Source organism: Zingiber officinale, chromosome 8A (genome assembly GCF_018446385.1).
Source record: "Zingiber officinale cultivar Zhangliang chromosome 8A, Zo_v1.1, whole genome shotgun sequence".
Lineage (NCBI taxonomy): Eukaryota > Viridiplantae > Streptophyta > Magnoliopsida > Zingiberales > Zingiberaceae > Zingiber > Zingiber officinale.
In genome coordinates this window covers 11417691-11427656 of record NC_056000.1, presented here as the reverse complement: position 1 = coordinate 11427656, position 9966 = coordinate 11417691, and the positions used below count along the sequence as shown (strand labels likewise).

The 9966-nt window shown below is 38.5% G+C and overlaps 3 protein-coding genes across 7 annotated transcripts; all 3 read right to left on the bottom strand.

Annotated features, from left to right (window-relative positions):
• Positions 1–997: 997 nt before the first annotated feature.
• On the bottom strand, positions 998–2734 carry LOC122010457 (elicitor-responsive protein 1-like). Of its 3 annotated transcripts, XM_042566997.1 has the most exons (8): positions 2582–2734; positions 2376–2480; positions 2115–2241; positions 1853–1924; positions 1718–1763; positions 1340–1622; positions 1217–1251; positions 998–1082 (listed from the first exon to the last, which is right to left on the bottom strand). In XM_042566997.1, the coding sequence occupies exons 1-7, from the start codon at positions 2625–2627 to the stop codon at positions 1217–1219; spliced, it is 714 nt and encodes a 237-aa protein (XP_042422931.1). In that variant the 5' UTR covers positions 2628–2734; the 3' UTR covers positions 998–1082. The 3 variants fall into 3 exon arrangements, with proteins under 3 accessions (XP_042422931.1, XP_042422930.1, XP_042422932.1); XM_042566996.1 differs by having other exon boundaries at positions 998–1251; XM_042566998.1 differs by having other exon boundaries at positions 998–1251; positions 1340–1619.
• Positions 2735–3098: 364 nt separating this feature from the next.
• On the bottom strand, positions 3099–5140 carry LOC122012442 (heptahelical transmembrane protein ADIPOR1-like). Its single transcript, XM_042568984.1, has 4 exons — positions 4462–5140; positions 4275–4370; positions 4074–4131; positions 3099–3958 (listed from the first exon to the last, which is right to left on the bottom strand). Exons 1-4 carry the CDS (start codon positions 4824–4826, stop codon positions 3284–3286), a joined length of 1194 nt encoding a protein of 397 aa, XP_042424918.1. The 5' UTR covers positions 4827–5140; the 3' UTR covers positions 3099–3283.
• Positions 5141–5505: 365 nt separating this feature from the next.
• On the bottom strand, positions 5506–8440 carry LOC122012443 (glutamic acid-rich protein-like). 3 transcript variants are annotated; one of them, XM_042568987.1, is made up of 4 exons: positions 8267–8440; positions 8018–8181; positions 6117–6175; positions 5506–6052 (listed from the first exon to the last, which is right to left on the bottom strand). In XM_042568987.1, the coding sequence occupies exons 2-4, from the start codon at positions 8135–8137 to the stop codon at positions 5734–5736; spliced, it is 498 nt and encodes a 165-aa protein (XP_042424921.1). In that variant the 5' UTR covers positions 8138–8181; positions 8267–8440; the 3' UTR covers positions 5506–5733. The 3 variants fall into 3 exon arrangements, with proteins under 3 accessions (XP_042424921.1, XP_042424920.1, XP_042424919.1); XM_042568986.1 differs by having other exon boundaries at positions 8018–8160; XM_042568985.1 differs by having other exon boundaries at positions 8018–8139; positions 8267–8437.
• Positions 8441–9966: the final 1526 nt, after the last annotated feature.

Genomic DNA, 9966 nt, shown 5'->3' with positions numbered 1-9966 from the left:
CCATGAGACATCCGTGGTAGCACGTTCGGGTGCAGACAGGAGTTGTTATATGCTGGCTATGCAATTGTTTGTTCAGAATTTAGATGTACAGTATGTACTCCCGATTTATTTGTTATACTTTTGGTTAGCAGATGCTTATATAGTGCTCTTATTTTTTAGTAAGTATTATTATCTGAGTTTGCTTCCTTTGATTTCCTTATATATAGTATCACCCATTTAGTTGTTGTATTCACTTTCTCTTGCTTTTCTTTTGATTTTCAGGTTAACAGATAGAAGATGTGTTATGTTGCTTAGAGGTCCTGACTGCCGGTCCCACTCGAGTTGAATTCTCTTTTGAAGTTCATTTATTTTCTATTAGTGGTTTATTGTTTTCTTTCCCTCGTTGAATTGTTGAGGTTTTGTTATACTATTATAACTGTTAGCTTGTGTAGTTTAGTATGATCCCATGAACATGCATACATATACGTATCAGTTTTTATGAGTTTAGTGATTTTATATCGCATTGGGGTTTGTTGGCTTGAATTGGTTTAGTATCAACTATTTCCTCTATCCGATTTGGCAAACAAATATACCCTCAGGGCATGACAATTAGCTTGAGTAATAGACACTCAGGAAGCATCTCTTTCTATTACATCTCAGGTCTTAAATTGCCTGACAAGTTTTCAAATGGTAGATAATTGCATGCAACTATGCATCACTATTTCTGATGCTAGGTATTCTACCTAATGGTTAAACGCACATACAAGTATGAGGAATTTGTTAGCTGGATGATCTTGCCTATCCTTGGCATATAAATTCTATCACATCCAGAAAGAAGTGCAGTGGTTTGTCTGTGTATTCCAGTTCCAGGCTATCTCTATGTCTATGATTAAATATATATTTTCAAGCTAAAACAACCAAGTCCTCGGATTTGTATGATTCCAGATTAGTATCAATGAAAAAATACAATGCCGATATAAAATGACAAGCACAAGAAAATGTTATACTCATATGGATATGGAGCAATTATACACAAGAATACTTCAATTGCAAACGGGGAAAAGAGTAATACTTCATTCCAAACAGAACTAGTTTGATGTTATCTGCAGATAAGCATTCCTGCTTCTAAACAAAAGGAACATACAAAGACATCTAGGGAAGTTGTAAGAGAACACCAGCACCTAACTATGCAGCAGAAAAAAGAACCATTTGCTACATTATTTCACCAATCACTTACTCAGTAAGGTGGATAGTGTGAACCAGGGTAAGGCCCTGCAAAAGAATTTCAATCATCAATTATTGCTAATGTGTTCCAATAAGTGTTGGCATTAGAGCAAATGCTAGCTGTTTCTAATCTTACCAGGTGGATAGTAAGGTTGTGCTGGTGGAGGTGGATATTGCGGCGGATAGGACTCTGGTGGATAAGGAGCAGGAGGATATGTTTGTGTTGGATAGCCTTGTGGTGGAGGTGGATAAGGAGAACTTGGATATGGAGACGGAACTGGAGGAGGATACATTGAATATGCGCTAGCTCCAGGATAAGCCGTAGGTGCATATGGAGCATAAGGAGGGGGATATGCTGGAGGTGGAGCTCCTGGCAAGTAAGGTGACCCAGATGGAGGAGTCGCGGCAGGCTTTTGCTGCTTACATAATATGACCACATGCAATTTGTTGAAGATTTCTAATTGAATTTACAAATTTCAAAATACATATATAAAACATTGTTAAATGAACTTACAGATGCTTTTTGAAAGTGCATGATCACCTTTATCTCTCCGGCGTACCTGCAAAACAAATGTTGGTAAGCTCCAACTTGAATGCAGGAAGAATAATTTGGTTATAGTAGTGGAATGGCATCAAATACAAATCTTACTTTGAATGTCTAGTCTGTAGAGGCCAAGAATTGTCATCATAACCCTGGGATAGGACCTTTTGCAATTGAATCCTAAGCAGAAAAGAAATTAGCATCAATGCTGCAGTATATAAATTCAATATCCAAATTATTAATAATTCAGTTCCATAAATAAAAGTAAAATTTATGAACAGAAAAAAGAAGACTGGTTCTCATCATCTAGCAGTCAAACCCTAGTCTGATAAATTAAAAGCAAAGAAAACTAGGAATGATTAAGTCAAACCTGCCGCTGCCGATGAAATCGTCGCTTCTCAAGGTATTGCTATTCCAGACTGTCACGTTCATCTCCCGGAGGCCCTCGACGAGAGGAATCTGGAATTTCTCCTGGAAGGTGGGATTCTTGCTGCCATCTGGGATCCCAAATCAAAGATTTTTCAGCACAGACCCTTGATTCGACCAACCAGTAAGAGATCGAACTTGAACCACCTAAAAGAAATTTCTTCCCGAAATCGATAGCAAGGAGGTATAAAAATAAAACACCAACCTGTGCAGGTGCGTGTGCGGAATTTGGAATTAGCATATTCAATGCAGACGTACGGATCCTGGCGCGAGAACAGCTCGGTGTCCCTTAGCTTGCTGCATCCAACCACTGCCCGTCCAAAGCAACAAGAATAGCAAAGAGCAAAGAGCAAAGTGAAGGAGAGAAAAATCAAACTTCACAGAGGGAGGAAATTGGTTTTGAGAAATTACCCGTGACATCGAGGATCTGGTTTTGGATTCCGGAAACCAGCGCCATGGTGATCGAAGAGAAATAGGGCGCACTGTGTAAACGAACACACAGAAAACAAAAAAGGCAAATCGATAACAACGAGGCAGCTACCAGCCATCAACAACGAAAAGGATGGGCCCATCCGGAAAAGAGCGACTTGACATTTTTCTGCGGTCAATGTCAAACCGAGTGGTGGGTGGTGGATGGAGCTACAAAGTCAACGGGAATTACTTGACAACTTGGGCATCAAAACTAAAACAAAGAAATAAAATGGTAGCAAATTATGTTACTCGTTGTTATTTAATTTAATTCCATTACATTTCAATTGTCATTCTAATACAACAAAAGGATAATATTAAGTGGTTAAAATTTAGCCAGCTAGAATAACTTATTTTGTAATTTTTCAATTGTAGATCATTAATCGGCTTAAATTGAATACAACTAAAAAAAATGACCATGATATTCTTATTTGATTTTTCTCATCCACAATAATACATATTCTTACTAATTTTGATAACTTGATTCAACTTCGAATAGGAAGAACTTGTTGGCTACAATGTTTCAATGATATTGTTTTGAACAGATCGGTATACAATGTTTCAATATCCAAACATTATCGAATTCACACTTGCACCATGAATAGAAACGAAATCTAACACGTCAAACTGCGAAGTTTCAACTGGTCACAAGGCCGCCGCGCAGCCTACCTCGTCGCGCCATCGTAGGAAAATTACTGCGGCGCCGTAGTGCGCCAGCGCGCCGGCGATGACGAACACGTGGAATATCTGGTGGCTGTGGCCGGCGAGATCGAACCTCCCGGGCTTCCACCGTTCCGGCACCCGCGCCACGTAGAAGGCGGTGCCCGTCAGGTACGCCGTCGCCATGGTCGCCTCGTAGGCCAGCGTCACGTTGCGCCGCGGTTCGCCCCAGTTGACGACGGCCGCGTGCAGGGCGGGTATGATCCCGGAGAGGCCCATCCCGGCGAAGAGCGTGGCGCGGTAGGCGCGGAATTCCCCGGCGGAGAACTGCGGGGAGAGGAGGGTGAAGACGGTGACGAAGCCCATGGCGGAGATGGAAACGAGGTAGATGAGCTGCCAGTGAGGATCACACTGGAAGATGTAGTAGATTGGGGGAAAGAAGGAGGTGACGATCATGATGGCGATTCCGGCGTAGTCCACGCGGAGGAGGAAGAGGTTGAGGCGGCGCGAGTGGCAGCAGAACAGGTGGCACGCGCTGCTTGAGAGAAGGCAGAACATGGCTCCGCCGAGGAAGACGAAAAAGGGCCACCGGACGGCCACCGGCGCCGATTTCTCGGAAGCGGAAACGATAACTGGCAGTTTGATGTACGAAGCTGCTTCCTGCTCGCAAAAAAAGTTCACAATTTCTATCAAAATTCTTTTTAAATTTGTGAAAGATTTAGGTTTATCTTTTACGCAGATGAATTGATATAAGAAAATAAATTGAGAGAATTACTCCAAAGAAATTGCCAAGATTGCTGGAGACATTCTCGACTGTACTTGCTGGGATTGTCCTGCAACCACCAAATTTCAGAGAATAAAATTAACTCTAAACTAATCAGTGAATCAGATAGAACAGGTGGATAATTAATTACAAACACCCATTTCCACTTAAGCAATCATATTAAGCGTTCAAGAGGACATCGAGATCTCTCACCAAGTGATATGACCAACAAACTGAGCCACCTCTGGCACATGATGACTGACATGGAGCAAAGTTAATCCCAAGAACACAATGAATCCCAACACATGCCTGAAACCACAAAGTTCTACTAAGCGTCAAAACACGAAGCATTTGTTTTGCGAAAGAAAGAGGCAGAGATCAAAGGGAAGCGAGCAAATACGTCCAGATGTTGAGGGTTTCATTGTGCCACGAGAAGAAACTGAACAGAGCATTCTTTAGGGGCCACTCGGCTCTGTAGTAGTTTTTTATGAACTCGTTCTCCTTCATATAACCTGGAAGCTCATCGTAGCTCACTAGCTTCCATTGCTTCTTTGCCTTCCCCTCGTTTTCTGGCTTTTCCTTCTCCTCCATTGTTAAACCTTGTTCCTCTTCTGCCTTCATCACTGTATTCTGTTTATTCTTATGGTGATTGCTTTCCATCTCATTGTGAGAGGAAAGGGAATGGAAACGAGCTTTATTGGGGAAGGGATAAGAGGCTTGGACTGTTGTGGCTGCTATTGTTGGTAGGAAGAATTGTTCGATCATTGAAAGCTTGGCTGAGCTGCCAACTATCTCATCTACCTCATTTATTGTTCACTTACTTACTGATGTTACCTTGGTCTTTGAGTAGCATTCATATGCTTTCCCGAAACGCCTAACAACCTATTTATATTTAGTCCTTTATCTGGTTGGGGCAGTTGGAATACAAAGGCAACAACCAATTAAAGCAGACAGCCAACCTTACGCACTTGTGTTAATATCTAATCATCTGATTCATATTAACCACCTCAAGACAATTGAATTTGCAAGTTGTCACGTGCAAGTATGCATGGTTCGACATTTTGACATCGAATATAAGCAACATCTACTCTTCTTTGTCCCTTAAGAAAGACAATTTACACGCATAAAAAGGAAAAGAACAAAAATTGTATAGGAGATTTCTGAAATTTGAGCATGCAAGATCTATCTAATTTTGTCTTCATCCTAAAGAGGAGCCAAGGCATCTCTGACATCTTAAAGTTCTAATAAGCAGAAAATTTAAAGGATATGTAACCATTTTCAGAGCTATTCAGGAAAGGAGGATTCAAAGATGGCAGCCAAATAACACTGAAAGAACCCACTCACCTGACGGAATGCAAGAAACAATTAATCCTTAGTAAATCTAAGGATGTTTTGTTTAATCTAAAACTTCATTGGGAGTGCTAAAATATGCAAGCACCTTAGATACTGCCACAAGTAGAATGATTAAGCTTGTACCAAATGTCTATTGGTAGTAGTATGTTTAACAAAACACGGCATAAGAAGATCAATGTTAGTACAAAGGACATTGAACCTGTTTACCTAACCCCGGTGCATCCCCTCCCAGCCATTAACTAACCTCTCCTTAATGCCAACAGCCAAATTGAAACAAGCTAGAAAGCCAAGATGCCAGAGAGAGATGCAGTGTGGCACCTCACTTCCTCTTCTTGGAGGGCGGTTGCTGGAGCTCCTCATCTTCTTCCTCATCTTCGTCATCTTCATCTCCATCATCGTCCTCTTCGTCATCATCGTCATCATCATCCTCATCATCTTCATCTTCACTTCCTCCTTCACCATTGGCCTGAGGGTCATCATATGCATCATTATCATCATCTTCGCCAGAAACATCATCTTCGCCCCCATCATCTTCTTGTTCATCTCCATCCTCATCCTCGTTATCGTCCCCCTCGTCATCTGACTCGCCATCATCCTTGTTCTCAGGGACTGCTTTGTGTTTGCCCCTTCGAATCATTCTTAAGAGGAAGAGAACAGTAAGCGCCAATATAACTAAATATACAAAAGGTTTAGAGAACCTACCCATAAATTGCTTCTGACTCTTCCCTTGGAGGGGCAGTTTCACCTGACAATAATCCCACCTGAAGCAGATTCAACTTTTAGCAGTAAGGAAGAAAAAGTACACGTTTCAAGGAAGCAATGGCAACCAATGATCTCAGATTTACCATGAATCAGGCATCTTCCTATATGGTCAAATAAAGGAGCTTGTACAAAAAGAAACAATAGTTTCTCAATAATTACAACCGGAGCTAATTCCCACAGTTCGCAGGTAAAAACCTAAAGTGCATATATTAACATAGTCTGCTCCAGGGATAACTGGATAAATAAGTTACGGTACATGAAGTCACAAGAATTTCATTAGAGGGTAACAAAAGGTTAAAAAGAGAAATAGAGAAAGACTAGACTAAAAAACGAAGGTGCAAACAATAAAGTTCACAGCATTCTCCATCATTATGCACATGCTCTGAAAAACATGCTTTACTAATTATTATGAATGGGTAAGAATGGTCATTCAGTGCATAGACTTGTAAAACATGGCAATCACAAAAGAAGAGAAAGTTTTCTAGCTTTCATTTTTCAAGGAAAAAAAATGAGGATATGGAAAATGAAAAGTAAAGTAAAAAAAGAGGCAGTTGCTGCAATTTTTTCTCTATAAAATAAAAATTATATCATAAACAAAGGTGATCCATCTTTCTGATAGAAAAAAATATTGACTTTCTGTTTGGGTTGCACTTATTTTCCTGAAAAATACTTATCAAACATATTTGGAATTTTTTATGAACAATTTTCCCTTGAAAAGGAAAATGAAAACGAGTATGTTTCCCCATAAGTAACAAAGCCTAAACCACCCAAGCCAAAACATAGTTTAGAATCAAGAAAATGTTTCTGAGAAGAGGAAGCAGCCTAACTTGAGAGGATTCATTAATTACATGCTACGCTTAATCCTACTAGGAGGCCTTGGAACACTTTTCGTTTTGGAAAACACTTCCACTGATAAATAAGAATTAACTGCAAGCATCTAAAACTCTTCTCATTGACAATTAACACTTTCTGCATCATACGGACAGCTATCTGTGACAAGTTGAATGTATACATCAATTAGAGAACAATGCGAACAAATCAGATTATAGTTACAGAAACGAAGATGCATAGTAGGTTGTTCCCCATCACGCAGAGACTCGACAGCTATAGGTAAAAAAAAAAAGTAGATAATGGAAACAAAACACCAAAGCCCCATCCTCAAATATGAGTCCACCTCCAAAAGCTAAGCCGTCATAGGAAAGATAAAATAAAGGCCTAATTCACCTTCCTTAGTATTCACAGTAACGAAGATGTAGTATAGGAGGGTTGTTCCGCGTCATGCAAAGACACGACAGCTAAAGGTAAAAAAAAAAAGTAGATAATGGAAACAAAACACCAAAGTCCCCATCCACAAATATGAGTCCACCTACAGAAGCTAAGCCGTCGTAGTAGAGACAAAATAAAAGCCTAATTCACCGTAGTATTCAAAAAGTTCAACGTTGCAACGAAATATTCAAAATCATAACAGCACCTAGGCCTATTCTAAGTTTGGAGGCATCCAGTAGACATCATAAAAAGAAGGGAAGGCCATATAAAAGCTTCTAAAAAAAATATCAATCTACTTAGAGACTGTCAAAGTTACATTCCGTGATCTTCCCCAAACTAAGCAACACTGAACTCCAAAGAAATGCATAATCTTCTGAGCAACATAATGAAAATAGGCTGTATAACGACATGACAAATACGCAGAAAGCTATACCTCACTACTGATATAGCTCAGCATGGAGAAAGAAAACCAACTTAATCAATCTTCAAATTCGCAACTTAATCAAACTTAAAAAGAGAGAGAGACAAAAAAGGAAAAAAGAAAAACAAAATTAAGGGAGAGGAAGAAACCATACAGGCAGGAGAAGCGAAAGGAGAAACCTTTCTGCCACCATTACAGATTCTGCCACTAGAAATTCCACCGTAGAGTACAGGGCAGCAACTCCATCACTTCTGCTTTGCCCTAAAGCCTCCATTTCTGCAAACCAATCACTACGATCTGAAAGAGCAGCCACAAAAGCTGGAAAATAAACAGCCTACCACCCCGAGTAGGGGCAAATACCAACTCAACCAGGAAACGAAGAATGAAGAGGAGAAGATCCTACCTGGGAGAAGAAAGACGGAAGCAAAGGAGAGCACTTCCAACCGGATGCCAACACGGCGAGATCTCTCGTTTGCTCTCTCCCCGGTGGGGAGGGGTTCGATTAGGGTTTGGGCGGAACAGAGCTTGCATCGGGATCCTCTCCAAAACTATCGTATGGATCAGAGCGAGACTTGGAGTTACGCGACGATAAATCTGATATCGTACAGTTGTTCGGAGACACTGTAAGAATGCAAAAGTTTACAAAACTTGAACAGGATCCCATAAACTTTTGATTGTTGGGCCGTGGAACGCCACTTGTTCTAATTCGAAAGTCAAACTCAATCCAAAACTAACACGACCGCTTGACAAATCTATGGATTGTTTTGGGAAAAAAAATAATCAAAATGACGTGTTTTTATTGAATGAGTGCATTTTTAAAAAATATAAAAGAATAAAATAACACTCCAATATATTTTTTATTCTAAAAATATTTTAATTTCAGTAATTGTGCCAGTTAAAGCGGTAGCTAGTAAATATAAAATAAAATAATTTTAATTTGATTAAAATTATTATATATAAAGAATTATTTTATTAAAATACTTTTTATTAGGTTAAAAATGTTCAAAATTTATGAAGTTTTTAAGACTCCATATACTTTCTATTTATAGTAAAATATTCTTTTGAATAAGGAGGCATGTACGTGTACTCTGGTTCATCATAAAACATGTTGAATGGCTCTGCTGTGCTAGGCCTAATTTGAATCTTAAAACTAAAATTAATGGCTAAGTAAAATTATCAAGAAATGTTTGGTAGTGAATGAGCTATTCAATATAAAAAGCTTCACAATGAACTTGTAGGTACATGAAATATTATTCTCGTGTTTATAATTTCAAGTGTCATTGAGAAGTTTCTAATCTTCTCGGATGGGTCTAATGGCTAGTGCATGAGGTGTTGTTATAATAAGGTCTGAGATTCGAATCTCGGTAAAAGTCGAGATAAATACTTCCCTTATATGCTAGTTATTATTCCAAAGGCTACTAACCGTTCGTAATTTACCTCCTCCGTATTGATCCTAGGACGGGTTGACAGAGACGTTGGGGCACGAGCATATTCACTTTTTACCATAATTGAGAAGTTTCTGCAAAAATAAGACGAACTCTTAAGCAAGGTTTTTTTTTTTTTTTTGGGTGTTCTCTTTATATTTTAAATAAATTGATTCCATTGAAAAAACTAATTTTGGTATAATATACTGAAAAAAATGAAAGAGTGTCACTTATGTTTTTTCCAAATTATCAAATAGGCATCCCACTTTAATTTTTAAATTAAAAGGTGTCACATGTTCAGTAGAATAATGCAATTATCCTTCCCTACATAATTTCTATTATTATTTTTCTCCTATACTTCATCTAAATCTTGAATTTGGGATACATAGTAGTAGTTACTATCTCATAACTACTACAATATGATTATTTTTTTTTTTTTAAAGAATAAAATTGTTAGAAGCATATTCCAAAAAATTTTAAATGATGTTTTTAAGCTGAAATTAAACTATTACAGAGTTTAACCCATAATCATTATAAATCTTTGAATGTGCTTCAATTTATTATATTTTACGTCATATGATTTAATCTAAGTCAAGAATAATGATCTCTCGAAGTTTAAAGTTTAACATTTATATCGTAATATTTATGAAATCATAGTTGTTATAATTATCTAATAATT